This window comes from Dreissena polymorpha, unplaced genomic scaffold (assembly GCF_020536995.1).
Source record: "Dreissena polymorpha isolate Duluth1 unplaced genomic scaffold, UMN_Dpol_1.0 chrUn065, whole genome shotgun sequence".
In the NCBI taxonomy this organism is placed as follows: Eukaryota; Metazoa; Mollusca; class Bivalvia; order Myida; family Dreissenidae; genus Dreissena; species Dreissena polymorpha.
Window position 1 is genome coordinate 102,011 of NW_026273379.1, and position 17,723 is coordinate 119,733.

Consider the following 17,723-nt stretch of genomic DNA (forward strand, 5'->3'; position numbering starts at 1 on the left):
ATTGATGATAATCTTGAATCATTTTGCAACTTATTTATCAAAACTTGCTCACCATTCAAACAAAACATCAAACACAGAAATACATTGACACAACAGCAAAATAGTTGTTTTGGTATGACAGTGAATGTAAACGAAAACAGGCAGAAGTTTACGAAACCCTCAGTAATCATGGATCAGATAATAGTGACGAAAACAGGAAAATATGGTGCAAGTCAGGTCACAATACAAATCACTTATAAGATCAAAAAAGTTCCAACAAGATAGAAAAAATACAGAAAAACTAATAAACGCCAGAATAACCAATGCAAATAACTACTGGAAACTATTAAAAAGCATATACAAACAACACATCTACAAGCATATCACATAATACCTATGCTAGATATTTTAAAGCAGTAAACTGTCCAGACTCAACATTTTCCTCACAAGGATCCTTCAACCTAACATTCGTTAAACTTGCAGGCCAGGCCCTAAAAGCCATATTTGAATTAAAATCATATCTATATAAATTCACCGATATCTCTATTTGATAAACTAATAACACCAATTCTGAATTATGCAAGTGAGGTCTGGGGTTTTAATAATAGTAAAAGATAAGAGACGATACACTTATAAATTTACAAACAGCTATTAGGAGTTAAGGTACAAACACAAAATAATTGTGTATACAGCCAACTTTGGCGATTTCCTCTTAAATGCAGCAATGTAGCTAACATTTTTCGATACTGGTTCAAAATTTTAAAATGCCCAGAGACCAAACTAGTCAAAATCACATACAAAATGATGTTAGAACTAGAAGCTAACACAAACAAACCGCCTTGGGTAAAATCATTAAAGGAATGTCTAGAACAATAAGGCTTCCTTTTTCATATATGGCTAAATCAGGGTGTTGAAAACGAAGACTTATTTATATCATCTCTAAAACAAAGAGAACAAGCTATTTTCTTGCAAAACTTAAACAATGAATTCCACATGTCCTCAAGAGCATCAACTGATATACTTTTCCATTATTCGGTATTTTGTGTGCTACTTAAATGTTATGAGATTCGGATTCAAATTGTATAATTTTTTGTGTTTAAAAAAATATTGTTTTACTCTATCATCGATTACAACGACCTACAAAAACGGTTCCATGCATAGCTAGATACGCTTTTTACATGAGAGATAAAAATGAGTTTTTGTTTAAATATCTGTTAAGTTCATCCATTACTTGATTATATAATTTCTGCAAAAACGACTTACTATATTCATGTATTTTGTATTTTCATTTTGTTTTATACTAGAAACTGTTAGTTTATGTGTAATAAAATCATGTTCTATTCTGTTCTCTTTTCCACGACTTTGGCTATACAAATGATCTCAACTGTTAAAATATAATAAAAAATACCGACAAGCTTTCATTTGTCTCAGAACATCATCACACAAACTCGCTGTAGAAACAGGAAGGTGGCACAAACCAAACAAAATATCAAAACACGAATGAAAATGCTTATCTTGAAATACACTAGAAGATGAATGTCACTTTTTTTAGAATGCCCACTATACATGGAATTTGAGAACTTCACATTAATGAATACTATTGCAAACATCCAAACATAATACAATTTTAAGAATTAATGTCCTCAAGTAACAAAGGTATAATAAAACACCTAGGAATATATATATACATAAATCACTTGTGCTAAGAGACAATATATACTCACACAATTAATTATTTATCACCTTATACATAAAATGAGTATAATAATACTCACAACCATCCGCCTGTAAAGCCTGTACATGTGATAAATGGCATTCCACGTTTTCTCTTTATCCCAGCCTCTTATTAAAGCACCGATGAAAACACTCACAACTTTTTTTAAACCAAATTAGCAGAAAAACACCCTGTTTATTGCTGTAGATGTACATATTTATATCCAAGTGTATAACAGTTGTCCATCGTATATCGTGCTATTCTATTTATTAGGTTACAATAATTAACCAAATGTGCATATATTATATTTGTAAAGTTTATTTATTTGTGAATGCAAATGCAATGCATTTGTCTCTCACATAACAATCTTGATATACATGTGTGCTCTAATTGTCTAAATGTGCAACATTGACATCTTCGAAAAATTGTTCGCGTGATAAATTGTCCATCACATATCATGCTATTCAATTTTATCATTAGTATATACAAATAGTTCTCTCATGTGAAGTAACCTAGTTCCTTGAATTAGATTGCTTGACTAACATGAGCAGACGGTACAAACTTAAAAGTTGGTCACCTTTACAATTACATGCGCCTCAACCTAACGTTTTGCTTTCGGGTTAGGTTGTCAAGCTTGTAAAACTGTACCGCACTTACAACGTTGACTAACCATGATAAAATCTATTTAACTGTATCCACGAGGGAGGTTTATCCGAATATTTCCAGACACAGTGTTCCACTTAAATAGACTGTGTAACGGAAGCACGCGTAGATATATCGGATAGTAATATTTTTATGAGCTTGAATCTGAAATGATACACATTACCGATACAATCGCAAAATACAAATGCACCAATTACAATACCAACGTTGTAAAAATGGTATATGATTCGTACTATTTGTATATATATATGTATGTAAATAACAAATGTTATTTCGTAAACTGTTAAAAATAAATGTATGTTAATATATATGTAAATAACTTTTACTGATAAATGCACCTGATATGAACATGTACCTGAAATCGAACACTATGTCATGCCTACGTAAGTTTTCTACATTTTTGTCTTTCTCATAAGGAATATACAATTCACATCCCCAAATAAAATTGCTTAAGCTACCTAGATATAATATCCTATTTTGTGTTTACTCATCTTTTGTGTTTCAAATATATTTGAAATATACTGTTTATATTTAAATTCACACTTTTTAATATATAACTCCATTTCATTAAACTAAGAAATAGATTTTTCTCCGAAAGAACCCAGTCACTATGGATAAAGACAAATAAACGCTAGATTTGTATTTCCTTCCATTGCTTCTAAACTTTTATTTATTGATTTGCATTTTTTTCTCAATCAAAACAACATGTTGATGTATGCATTACTTACCATATGTACGTTCAGATAATATAATATGAGCATATCAAATTTTGGAAGCTTTATATGTTTGCATTATGCCGACGCCATGAACAGGTTGAATCTATTTTACGCATTCGGTGTTTTCATGTACTGATTTGTTGTTGGGTCTTGAAAAGTAGTTGATACACTAAACATAGCAACAATAACCATGGCGTTAAGTTAAAAATAATAAAAAAAATAAACATAATCTGATTTTACAAGTTGCAAGAATATTAAACAAACCACTTTTGTCATAACTTGAACAATTTGTCCAACTGCGAAACGTGTAACCTCCTTTAACACGCCGGGGAACAATCTCGTCTACTTAACTTTTACCTGCCAGCTATTAATTGTTAATGGACTGTGTATTAATAAAATAAGCTGTGTTCTCATTTTGCTTAAACCATTAAAAAAAAATTCTGCAGAACGAATATCTGTTTTCTATAAAACAACTATGAACTGTATTACGATGCATTTGATAAAGCATTTTTAAGAGTATGTCCTGTGCTGTTGAATAGAAATACTGAGGAGCTGTTAATTGCTACTAAAAATAAAACATTTGGTCAGTAGTTTCAACTCGGTTTAGTAGAACTAATATAGGTACTTGACTTGTCATGTCGGAATCTAACAAAAACAACATTCGAGTACCGTTCAATTTAAGTTGTATACGACGACTAAATGTGTGTTTTTCGATCGGAAACATCGATGACCTGCACTTTTGGATTCTCGCAGTTTAATCCCTTCGCAAGGTATCAAAGCTGCATTACAATTATACTAATATTCAAAGCAATTGATAAAAGGTCGTCGCGGAGTAGTGGGTATGGTGTCCGCCTAGCGATCGGGAGGTCACGGGTTCGATCCCCACATTGGATGCGATCCCCACATTGGGTACGTTCTTTCGATCTCACTCAAAGACATCAGGTATTGATTCTAGTCCCAGGAAACGGACTCGAGAGCGTTTCAAATAAGCCTAAGGCTTTCGATGCAATCGAGATAAAATCAATATTTTTAAACTAATTATTAAAAAATTACCTTTAATACAAACAGTATCACACAATTTGCAGAATTAATATATAAAATACCAAATAAAGCTTCACAAAAGTGTTCTATACACTTTTAAGCTGAAAGGTGAATGTGTTCCTGACAAATCGAGTAAACCATACACCTTAGAATATAATGGATTATGTGTATGCCATGCTGCCACTTCGTTCCCATTCAATCATGTATGTGCATTTCTAAACGACACTTTCCTTCTCGAAAGACATTTTGTTTTTATCAAATGTCGTTACGAATATGATACTGATATGATGTATGGTTAATACTAAAAAAAACATGTCTTACACAGCATTTATTTTTCAGCGCGCTATGACCTGTTGAAGGAACACTTTAAGATTCACAAATCGGCATATGAGGGAGACGAGCTTCAGCAAGCTGTAAACAAAGACGACTTCGAGAAAGTGACCAGAATAATACGCAAGGCTTACATGGTAAGGCTTTAATTTAAAATAAAGACATGAACACATAATTTATCGATGACTAACAAACGATAAAATCATGCCCGCTTGGTTCGTTTAATGGATGTGTTGCAATCTAAAACAAATACCGCGTAAGCAAATATGATTTATGAACGACACTGTGTCTATTAAAGAAGTGTACACACATCTGATGCACACGGAACTGGTTCTGCTTATAAAATGCGTCTTTACTGTGTGATTGATACTCAAAGTGAAAAGTGATCTGTATAACATGCATTATTTCGAATTCACCAATAGAAATTAATATTTCGTTGGCTTATTGGAATTCGACAAGATACGTCCATTTTAGACATGTGTCGGTATTATGGTATAACAATACCCCGGGCAGGTGTTTTTATGTTTAAATTAGTTGAATTCAACGATCGAAAAATAAAACTTTATTGCCAAATCTTGCACAGACTTAAAATCAATATCTTCTTAATAATGTCGTATCGGCATATTTTTTTATTAACCACGTACAATGTAACAAAAAAACGTGTAACGTTGAAACAAACATTAAAGGGATGTACATGTTTGGAACGCATCCGCTTGTTTCCCATTTAACTCCAAAGCCACTTCATGCCTGTAAGGCAACACAATGTTATATAACGTATGAAATGGCGTTTTACAAACAGGGGTTTTATGTCATAACGTTTTCCGCGTTTCTTCTTCCGGCACTCTCGCCGTCTTGCCGCCCTGTCCGTTGGTCCTGTTTTGTGCCCATCTTAAAGTATGTTATTCATTGATATAGAGTTCCAGATTCAGGTCCGTCATATGTCAAAGTCACTCAATACCAATGTCAAAATGGTTTTGATTTTGAAATCTCTTCACTGTTAAGATTCTCTACTTGCAAGGTTTCATGTAAATGGCATATTAACGTTTACTACGGTATTACATTTACAAAACAATGTACCAGTTTAATGTATTTACTGGTTGAAAGACACGTAGTCTCATTTTTGCGATCACTTAATAAACTATTAATTTCAAAAGTTATACAAAGTTGTCCCGGGGTCACTTAAAGCGGGCGGTGGGCAATCAAAAGATGTAGTTAACTCGTTCTGAAAGAAATGTACATGAAATACCGCGTTACCCCATGCACACTTTCAATACGGGTGTTATGAAATGGTCATTCAAGTTTAGTGTGTTTAGTAACGTGAGTGCGTATCCCACGAGCGGAGTTAATCGAAATAAGTGACATCGAATATATTTGTGTCTTATTATTTGATCAATTTAACATTTTTATTCGATACACACTTTATCTAATTGAAAATGGAATGTAAATGTTTTTTAATTAATCTATTTTGGAGAAAATGCCGTTGGTGTCCTCCTTATAGGTGGGGTTTGTGTGTTCGCTTGTATGACTGTGTCGATTTTGATAGTAAACATGTAGGTAATGTTGCATTTGTAAGACATAGCTACCTACAGTTGAGACTCAATAGTATATACATAATAACAAATGACCTTTGCCCACTTGACACGGTAAGATACACATTTTTAAAAGCTGTAAAATAATTTATTTTACTTTTATTTATGATATACAAAACAAACAAAAGGTATGTGTGTGTTCTAAAAATATGATGTTGAATATGGAATGTATTAGTATATATGTGTACCATTATTGTACCACGTTTGATTGAAGGATGGTGAACGCATCTGTGAATACAAACTGCCCAAGGCAATCGCTGATTCACAAGACAATGCGAATTCAGAACATTATTTGAATCCACATCACGACCTTTTCGTCTTAGTGGAAAAGTCTACGTTTATGAAACTCAATGGAGAAATTGAGTTTCGAGCTAATCTAGAAAAACGAATTTCGTCCGAAATAATCCGATCTAGGATGCGAGGTAGGGAGCTATTCTATATCTTCGTTTATGTTTGAAATATTAACATAATTATGTTTGAACATCTTTAGTAAGGTCACGGGGTTATAATTACACGTTTCAGACAATTTATCACCGTTTCCAAGGAACCGATAGTCTTTTTGTATATGATATTTTGAACACTTTACATGTTATAAGAGTGATCATTATTTTGAAATAATTATATTAAAAACATACAGGTTGAAACATTTTATACATCAGTGGCATTGTCATTTACACAAACCGGTGTAAGTCCCTTGTCTTAAAGGGACTGTCAACCACGAATGCCAAAACAAGAAAAGTTATTAAATACCGTATTTTTTACAATTATTAGTTTATATTGATTAAAATATCACGACTGGTATATTTCATCACTTGAAAAAAGTTCATATTTACAGTATATTCGGTAATAAAATTTCGCGATGTGAAATCGAAAGTACATCGCGAAAAATGTGACATAACGATATACACACTATAAATAACGCAAGTAGATTGATCATTTTATATATAAATACAATTCACTACGCATGCACAATTTGCATTTCTGGGTTTACCACGTGACGATGATGATCAATCTTCTTGCGTTATATATAGTTAACTGGTAGTTACCTGGTAGACATACCCAGTAGAAATAAAAAAAATAAAGTAAAAATAAAAATAAAAACTTTTTTCAAGTAATGTAATATACCAAATACAAATGCAAAATACAAATACAAATTTTATTTAAAGTCGGTTTGTACATAACACGTATAACATTAGCGATGTATCGCTATTGACCGACACCAGTCGTGATATTTTAATCAATATAAACTAATAATTGTAAAAAATACGGTATTTTAGAACGTTTCGTTTTTCGTCATTCGTGGTTAACAGTCCCTTAACATTTGGAAACGCATAACTTCCCTCTTGTTGTTGGCCTCTTCGCAAGGGCAATTACAATATGATCCTTCATTTTGGTTCCCAATCGATGGAAATACACCATGTCATTCGTATAAAGCAACACTGATTGATGCCTATATATAACAAAAAGGATTTGTTGTATGCGACATAGGATTGTCCTCTAAATATTTGAATCATGTTCACCCCAATTTATAATTTATGTCTCTATGCGCTGATCTACAAACTTTCTTCCTATTAAATGTGGGAATATGGAAATAAACCTTTAAAGGGAAACTTACTATCTTTTATACTGGGTACGTACGCTCAAACAGGATACGGACCTTCCGGTAGGAAAATATGTCAATTTGCTCATCGTAAATTTTAAAGTAAAGTTTAAACATATTATAACCTGTCGTATCTACAACTAAAAAACGTCTTCAACACACTTCAGTTTAAACACGACTTATCCTTTACATCAATCAGTTGATACATAAATTTGGTCACATAATACAATCTATATCAACAATGATTATTTCGATTTTATTTTAGTTCTTAAAGAGGGTAGCTAAGACGCAGAATAATGAGTTAGCGGCCGTTTAATAATGTAAGGATTTGATATATAGCAAATCTAGGTGAACATATAACTTATAACTACGTCATTAAAGCTCAATGGGCCAGCGCCTTAAATCTCCAGACCAATAATGCGCATCGAGCTCGTTTGTTATATCCATAACACTCAAAGAAATGTCACAAATACTAAACAAACTTATATCAAGCATTGTCAGTTTTGTGTGTGCAGTGAATCAGTCGATTTCCTTGCAAATTTATCCATTCAAACCTAAAGCAATACTAAATAAGAAGACCACTTTAAAATAAGCCTGTGCATTCAAATAAAACGCTGACAAATAGAAATACTGTTGTCGAGACGGAACCATTAAAGAAGTAAACACATAGCACGGTTTGCTTGCCATGTTAGAACTTCAATTTTACGCGGTGTTACTGTCGTTTTCTTAAATACATCGTAAACATACACGCGCATTTGAGATGTTTGTATTGGTTTTAGATGGTTATTATCATTGCTGAAGAAAAATATCATTTCAGTAAACATTCGCGAATATTTTTTTCTTAATTTAGTTTGTTCCGCCGATATGCTTACTGCGCTTTCTGTGTTTGAATAGATGGCCATATAGTTTGTAGACTAAGGATAAAGCGACAATTGTTTTGTTGTTGCATTTTTTGTTTTTATGGCTCAGTATAAGGTTAAATATGACCACTACAATCACACATTTTATAGTAATTTCATAGGTATTACATCATCAACTCTCTGTAATAATTTATTAAATGCAAATATGTAATTATAGGTGATTTACTTGACGGATGGTATTTTTAGGTTTGAGATAAGTACATTTAAAATACATACCTGATTATGCAGACAGTATGATGGATTTTAGAATGTAGGAACAAACAGTATCCAGATTAAGTTTGCAAATCCAGATTATTTGCAAACTTATTTTTTTATTTATTGAACAATTGTTATGAAATTTTGCATATTTGTAGGGGGCATTGAGTACATACATATAATTGAAAAAAAAGAGTTAAAATGTTTTTGGAAAGTAGAGTTATTTGATGATAAAGTTGCCATCCCCCGTTGGATCCCAACGGGGTTTTGGCTCCCCCGTTAAGAATTGCAATTCTCCAACGGGAGTTTTTTCCAGACGGGAGAATTTTACCTATATTTTACAAAAAATGTAATTTAAATATTATGCTTTGTTTTCTGTTTCAATGTTTACAAATACACATGTTTAAGTTATAATTGTAAGAAATATGTACTTTAATAAGAAAATAAAGTGTTTGTAGATTTTCTTCCCCCGTGGGGTTTTGACGGGGGATCTCGTCCATCTCCCATATCCATTAAACTCCAACGGGGTTTTCACGGGGGACCCCGTCAATCCCCCATTTAAATTTAACCCCAATGGGAGATTGACGGGGGATCCCCGTTTAACTCCAATTTATAAAGAACTCCAATGGGAGTTTGACCAGAGAAGGGAGTGGGGGGGGGGGATCAGACTTCAATAAACAGGTTATACCCATTGCAATATATTCCATTGTATAAAGAGTAAAAGACACCAAACTTTATTAAATAATTGATGTTTTCTTTTTAAGGTTTCAAAATCAATTTATAATTTTTTAATTTTCTTAACTCGGTACGTTACGTTGAATAAAATGTCTTTTTGAAAGAGATTAGACCCATATATGGCTATTTCTGGAAAGATGAATTTAAAACGTTCCATAATTTTGAATGACTGTATAAATAATATAGTGACTTATCTCGAAAATATATTACATTTACCTTTTGATAATCCAAACGTTTCTTTTATCCATTTCTGTGATGATAAATACAATCCAGAAAAACAATAACATTGGAAGCATAATTATTGTCATTCGGAATTGTATTTCTTTTGCTGTTTATTCCCGTGTAACAGTTTTGGAGGTTTTTTTCCTAGAAATTTAGCTTGCAAACATTTTCGGTGCAATGTCGTACCTTAGTGTACCGGTTACATTCCACAAGTTGTTTTAATTATTACACAAAATGCCTGAATAGGGCAGTGTGTTAGGTTCATTTATTTGTTGTTGTAGTTGTTTGTTTTTTATCTTTAACAACACCATGCACTGGTAGCGTTATTAGCAGAGACATGAGGGAGTCTTCTTGAAACATACTGTACTGGCTAGTTTCAATTATGGGACACACCACTTCTCCAATAGAATCGATGATGTTTAAATACATTTGAGTTATATTTGCAGTTTCAGTTATTAACTGTTTTGTTTTCTGATAAGGATATGATATCCCAGACGTTAGTTCCTGTGCTGTCTTTTTCCCTCTAAACAAACAGACATATAACACCAATGACTTATATCACTTTTCATTATTGTGTATAAAATACAAAATACCACACACAACTGAAATATTTGATATAACACATATAAGCAGTATGATTTCCTTTCTAAATGTAATAAAAACTTAATTTTCAATCACGAACTAGTAGTTTCAGGAAAACAGGAAACCAAGAAAAAATGTGAAACCAACAAAGGCATAGAATTGTGAAATATGCAAGCCAGAGTTCTCGACTTATGATTGTTGAACGCTGCACTTCTATACACCACAACCTACCTTTGTTCGAAGTTTGATGTAAATGGGTCTTATTGTAATTACGTTATGACCCGGACAATAAAAAAGTGAGATAAATAAAGTAATGAAGAGGGCTATAGCTATAGTTCTTGTGCACTGAACTTCTAATCAGTGAGATCTATCCATATATGCATATATGAAGTTTCATGTGAATAGGTGATACAGTTAAAGACTAATACTCCGGACAAAGTACTGGAAGCTGCCCGACCCCAGGCATGACATAATTAATCCCTTAATATGGACTCCATTGGTCATTGTCGACTCCGGTACTACTTACGTGTACCCCGGGTACTCTTAAGTATACTTACATGTGCCCCGGGTACGGTAAATATACTAAATCGTACCCGGTCGATATTAGACTGTACTCGAGTTGTATTCCCGACTAAAATCCTATGTCGTAAAACGCACTACCGATTATCTTAAACAAACTTCTATTTAAAAAAAACTGCCTCAACATGCTTTGTGAGTATGAGTTTCGATAATATAGAGGCCATTTTACAGAAAATTGACATAAATGTGAATATATTTAATTAAAAACAAGATGTGTTTGTGAAACACAATGTCCCCCTATATGACGTTTGACCTTGAAGGATGACCTTGACCTTGTGAAGGATGACCTTGACCTTTCACCACTCAAAATGTGCAGCTCCATGAGATACACATGCATGCCAAATATCAAGTTGCTATCTTCGAGAAACACTAAGTCCCCCTATATGACGTTTGACCTTGAAGGTTGACCTTGTGAAGGATGACCTTGACCTTTCACCACTCAAAATGTGCAGCTCCATGAGATACACATGCATGCCAAATATCAAGTTGCTATCTTCAATATTGCAAAAGTATTCATAAAATGAGCGATTTGGGCCACATATATTTGACCTCTGACCTTGAAGGATGACCTTGACCTTTCACCACTCAAAATGTGCAGCTCCATGAGATACACATGCATGCCTAATATCAAATTACTGTCTTCAATATTGCAAAAGTATTTATAAAATAAGCGATTTGGGCCTCATATATTTGACCTCTGACCTTGAAGGATGACCTTGACCTTTCACCACTAAAAACGTGCAGCTCCATGAGATACACATGCATGCCAAATATCAAGTTGCTATCTTCAATAATGCAAAAGTATTCATAAAATAAGCGATTTTGGCCACATATATTTGACCTCTGACCTTAAAGGATGACCTTGACCTTTCACCACTTAAAATGTGCAGCTTCATGAGATACACAAGCATATGAAGTTGCTATCTTCAATATAGCAAAAGTTATTGCAAAATGTTAAAGTTGGCGCAAACAGACAGACCAACAGACAGACCAACAGACAGGGCAAAAACAATATGTCCCCCACTACTATAGTGGGGGACATAAAAATAGCCGACAACGACCGATTAAGCTTTAAATTCCCGGGTACGTTTTAGTATATTTACCGTACCCGGGGTACATGTAAGTATACTTAAGAGTACCCGGGGTACATGTAAGTAGTACCCGAGCCGACAATGACCAATCGAGCCTTAATATGCCCTGTATTTGACAGACATATAAAAGAGACAAATGGAAAGGATGAAAAAAACAACACAGCAGTAATTAGTTTTATCAGAGACATAGATAACAGAGATTACAGAGATAGGCAGCTCGCCAAATATAGGCAAACTCTCAGGCATCCAGTGGTTTTGGCGAGATAGGTTTAATTTTAGTCTGTGCAATAAAAGAATGCATGAACATAGTTTTTACAATTTAATGATATTTCATCAAAACTTCATCATTCATAAACACATATCAATACAACTGGCATAAAAAATAAGCAATGTATTACACGTATTAAGAAAGTTGTTGATATTACAAAATTAATAACATATCGGGAGAAAACAGCTAATATTCTGCAGTGATGCAGGCAACAAACATGTAAGCATAAGAGCCATTATCGTATGGGGCAGGGTATTAATGTTGCTGAAGAAAATTCATAATCACATAAGAATTTTTCATCATGGAGATTGGACTATAAATGCGACTGAGAGTGTTAACATGTTTTTACCATAGTCATGTAAGGAAAAAGCCCCGCCCCTTGGTGGCCATGTTTTTCATGAAATCATTGGGACACTCTATAGAGTGTTTAAAAGGTTTTTCGAATCCCGGGCAATCGCTCCTACGCTAAATTTGACAAGGCGGACAGTCGCTCCTACGATGTTTTGACAGGGCGGACAGTCGCTTCTACGATGTTTTGACAGGGCGGAAAGTCGCTCCTACGATGTTTTGACAGGGCGGACAGTCGTTCCTACATTATTTTGCCATCCCAGACAATCACTCCTACATTATTTTGTCAACCCGGACAATCGCTCCTACATTATTTTTGACTCCAAGGCAAAACATATTATTTGCTGATCAAAGGCTTACACCTATAATTAACCAACAATTAAAATTGCCAACCTGTTAACAGAAAGCCAATTTAATTAACATGAGCCGATCAATTTGATTTTAATTAATTAATTTACTTACTGACAAACTATGTTACAGTTTGTCGATTCTGTAAATATAAGGTAGTTATAAGGGCACTTTGGACAATGGTTCCTACATTATTCCTATCAGGGACATTCTTTCCTATATTACATTTATTGGAATAAGTGCCATTTTGCGAATGGAATAAACATAAAAACCGCATTAAATCAATAATTGCTATAACAACAATGGTAGTATCAATCGATAATGACCACTTTGACACCTATGATGTGCGAACCGTGCATAAAGATTACAGAATGGCGTCACATTAAAGGGGCCTTTTCACAGATTTTGGCATGTTTTGAAGTTTGTCATTAAATGCTTTATATTGATAAATGTAAACATTAAATTTTAAAAGCTCCAGTAAAAAATCAAAAATAAAATTTAAAAAAGGAAAACAAAAGTAGCCCGCAGCAGGACTCGAAGTAAAAAACGCATTAGCCAACAGAGCTATCCTGCCAAGGATACATAAGATGCGTATTTTATACCTCATATCATCGTAGTTTCACAAATTTAAACGACATCACTAGAACTTTCCAAATCATTCAATCGCTTCAATCAATTATACATTGAATACAAAATTCATGAAATGCAACATAATGGCGAATTCAAATGTACAGACATTTTCGATTTCAAATTTAAATATCTGGCTTATTTCGCATTTTTCGACACAAGTTGGCAATTTTAATTGTCGGTTAATCATAGGTGTTAGCCTTTGATCGGCGTACACTACATTTTGCCGTGGAGTCAAAATAATGTAGGAGCGACTGTCCGGGTTGACAAAATAATGTAGGAGCGATTGTCCAGGTTGGCAAAATAATGTAGGAGCGACTGTCCGCCCTGTCAAAACATCGTAGGAGCGACTGTCCGCCCTGTCAAAACATCGTAGGAGCAACTGTCCGCCCTGTCAAAACATAGTAGGAGCGACCGTCCGCCCTATCAAATTTAGCGTAGGAGCGATTGTCTGTAGGAGAGATTGTCCGGATACCAGGTTTTTCTATAGCTATATATAGACATATAAGGAAAAATGCCCCACCCCCTGGTGCCCATGTTTTTGAACCAACCGGAACCATTTTTGAACTTGCCCAAGATATCATTTTGACAAATCTTCTGACCAAGTTTCATGATGACGGACAATAAACCGGAACAATTTTTTAACTTGTCCAAGATTTCATTTGGAAAAATGTTCTGACCAAATTTCATGAAGTTTGGACAATTAATGTGGCCTCAAGATTGTTTACAAGGCAAATGTTGACGCCACACAACACGCACTCCACGACTGCCAAAAGACGATCAAAAAAGCTCACCATTAGCACATTGTGCTCAGGTGAGCTAAAGGGCAAAACGATAATCACTAGAAATTTGTTCCCACAAAAAATGGTTCTGGGCAACTTTCTAACCATGAAGTTAGTGGTGTGTCCTGCTTCATTAACACATACTTTCATCCTTAAATATGTTTTGCCATGCTTTGATCTGAATGTAAAAAGCGAATGTCCAGGTCTCTAGCATGCGTATTGACAATAAAATGCTTTGGATCACTTCGTTCAGTATGTAACACTCAACCCTGATAGGCACAGTGATCTCAACTTGACAGTCTCCAACGTCAGCTGAGTCTGGTTCTGTTGTTGACGATGACTAACCACACTGAGTTGCTTTGTCTTCATACAATGCAGTGTTGAGAAAAGTATCATCCTCAGTTCTCAGTTATGGATTCATCCTCATCGAGCAAGAAACCATCCTCAAGCGCTGTTGGGGATGATTCATCATGTCGAGATGGCTTGTGCTTCTTCTGCACCCCATAACTCAGTCACTCCCTCCTGGGCATGGCCAAACTGAAAATACAAATGAGCAAATCAGATGAACACCAAATAATATGAAATGTATTATATGCTATTCTAAATTTAGATAAAACACGAGATGTGTTCATCAGAAACACAATGCCCCCTACTGTGCCGCAATTTGACCTTTGACTTTGAAGAATGACCTTGACCTTGAACTTCCACCACTCAAAATGTGCGGATTCATGAGATACACATGCATGACAAATATCAAGTTGCTATCTTCAATATTACAAAAGTTATAGCCAACGTTAATTTTTTTTCGGACGGACGGACAGACTGACATACTGACAGTTCAACTGCTATATGCCACCCTACCGGGGGCATAAAATATAAAGACCTCATGGAATTTATAAAGAAGGCACATAAGCATGCAATTTATAATGTTTCATATGTGAATTCTTTTTCTTTCTATCAGCATTTTAACCATTTTAACCCAACAACATTCAGGCTGTTTAGTTGACTTGTTACTGCATAATGTAATAATGGCAATTTCTCCATAAGATACAACAGTGCGTTACATGAATATTGTAACTTAAAAACTCTTCCATTATACAAAATTCCTTTCTTGTAATAGAATGAGCTTCATTTTTATAAATTCATTGTCATATTTCAGCAAATGAACACAGAAAGACAATAAACAACCAATCCACCATTTACACCACACAATAACTGGTAATAAGACAAAATGCTGTCTAATTTCCAGGTATTGTGTGGTATTTAACCCTTTCAGTGCGGGAACCGAATTTTGAAGGCCTTTGCAAACAGTTTGGATCCAGATGAGACGCCACAGAACGTGGCGTCTCATCAGGATCCTAACTGTTTGCTATTCTGATAATATTCATTGAAAAAAATCAAAGAAAATGCTAATTTTAGAAATTTAGCTGACGACATTTTAGCAGACGACAAATTTCCCAGCATGCAAAGGGTTAATATTACCTGAGCTAAGACACCTTATTAAATTATCTTCCTATATTATAAATTGATCAACAAGCACCTGTTTTAGATTAAATTCTTAGATTTAATATTCCTTGATAAATGGATTAAAATTATAAATTATTAATTAAATTCTTATCTTAATTATTAAATGACTCTTGTTTGAAAACTAAATTTATAAATTAAATCATATATTAAATGATCAATTTATTAAAACTTTCCTTAACTTATAAAACTGAAGCACTTTTTTAATTAAGCACATTCTTCGATGATTTAAACTACACAAAATAAACAAACCATTATTTATACTAATTTACACAAAGTAAGATTGTGAATGAGAATGAAGTCAAATTATAAATGTTTAAATTACAATGTATTATAAAAAGTTGATTCAATTGGGGAGGGCTAATTTCTTATCTGGCACCATACTGTGTCTGCCATTATAACTTTGATATACATCAAATGATATACATCACCATTCGGTGGACGGACGGACTGATCGACATGTACAAAAAATCTACCCCCTCTTCTTTGAAGGGGGCATAAATATGGGAAACCATAAAACTATTGAAATCAGAAATTTGCTTATATATAAATGCATAATAGATTGATTATTAAATGAGGCATGTATTGATACGTCTTGCTAATTACAGCATTTAAACTTAGAGCAGATAATGTAAAGATTTTTTAGAGAGTAAATTTCCCCCCACAACTAAATTTTGTACATAACATCTTACTGTATTTTTTTCTTTATCAATTGCGGATTTTAAAAATTCACTTAACTTTGTTAAAACAGAAAGAGCTTTCTCTTACATCACACATTCTCACAAGTCATATATTTGTACAAAATGCATAAACATATTTTTGGTGTTATTTTGCTGCATGTGTATTGTGTATTTATTATTATGGTAGTTTGATGTTTAGCTGTATATGCTTATGTCGCAAATAAACTCGCTGTTCTGTTCTGTTAATTTTATAATATTGGGATTTATTGTGCTCGAATCAAAGTCAGGGGAAGTCTACACTGTGTATTAGCAACCTGCTGTGTTGATCACTATCTTATTAGCTCAATACACAGGCACCTGGCTACTGTACTGGAAAAATTGGATTTACTGCCAAAATAACTGATTTCATTTATTGCTAAATTGTTGTGTACCTTAAAAAAAACTTCAATAAATAGTAAACGCTCTACCATTGTCTTATATTTATACCGTTTGAAAAAGTTAATGACAATTATTGCAAGCATCCGTTTTATTTACCATTATTATTTTAAATACGCGTTCAATGGCAAATAATACAGGTAAAATCATTATTTGATGTGGATATCAGTACAGTTAATAAATGTTAATAAATGTCTATATATTCTAAGCATAGCATACGCAATTGTATAATTCCGAACTAATATAATTTACTTAAATATGATCTAGCTAGAATCAACATCAACATGGATCAACATCACCGTTGTACTTGTTATTTAGTTTTCAGTAATCTGTCCTTGAAATAGAGGTAGCCTTATTAAAGACAGCGCTAAGTGTGAAAGTGGAGATTAAGAAATAAGATCTATTGCATCGCACTGGCGGTATTGCCTGTAGTCTTAAATTAGACACATTTAAGACATGGATAAAATACAAATATGACACATATGAATCTTTCATTTCTTCAAAAAATATGCACGTAGTCACATATAAATAAGACACATTTAAGACACAGAAACAATATGAATAAGACACATTTGAATCTTTCATTTCTTAAAAAAAGCATGTGAATCTTTAGAATACAATATAAAATAACATGTATTACTGACACATTATTCTCAAACAACATGTTTAATAAAAAAAATGTATCCGTACAATACTCAATATCCTTTTACAATGAATTTAACAAGTTTTCTTTAATGACCGATTCATCAAAGAAA

At 33.6% G+C, this 17,723-nt stretch overlaps 1 protein-coding gene across 2 annotated transcripts in view; it reads left to right on the plus strand.

Annotated features, from left to right (window-relative positions):
• Window positions 1–3,793: 3,793 nt before the first annotated feature.
• LOC127863946 (uncharacterized) overlaps window positions 3,794–17,723 on the plus strand; it is a 59,644-nt gene continuing 45,714 nt past the window's right edge. For both annotated transcript variants that reach the window (XM_052403626.1, XM_052403625.1), the window contains exons 1-2: window positions 3,794–4,580; window positions 6,247–6,454. In XM_052403626.1, coding sequence (XP_052259586.1) covers window positions 4,578–4,580; window positions 6,247–6,454 — 211 coding nt within the window. In that variant the 5' untranslated portion in view covers window positions 3,794–4,577. The remainder of the gene's footprint in view (window positions 4,581–6,246; window positions 6,455–17,723) is intronic.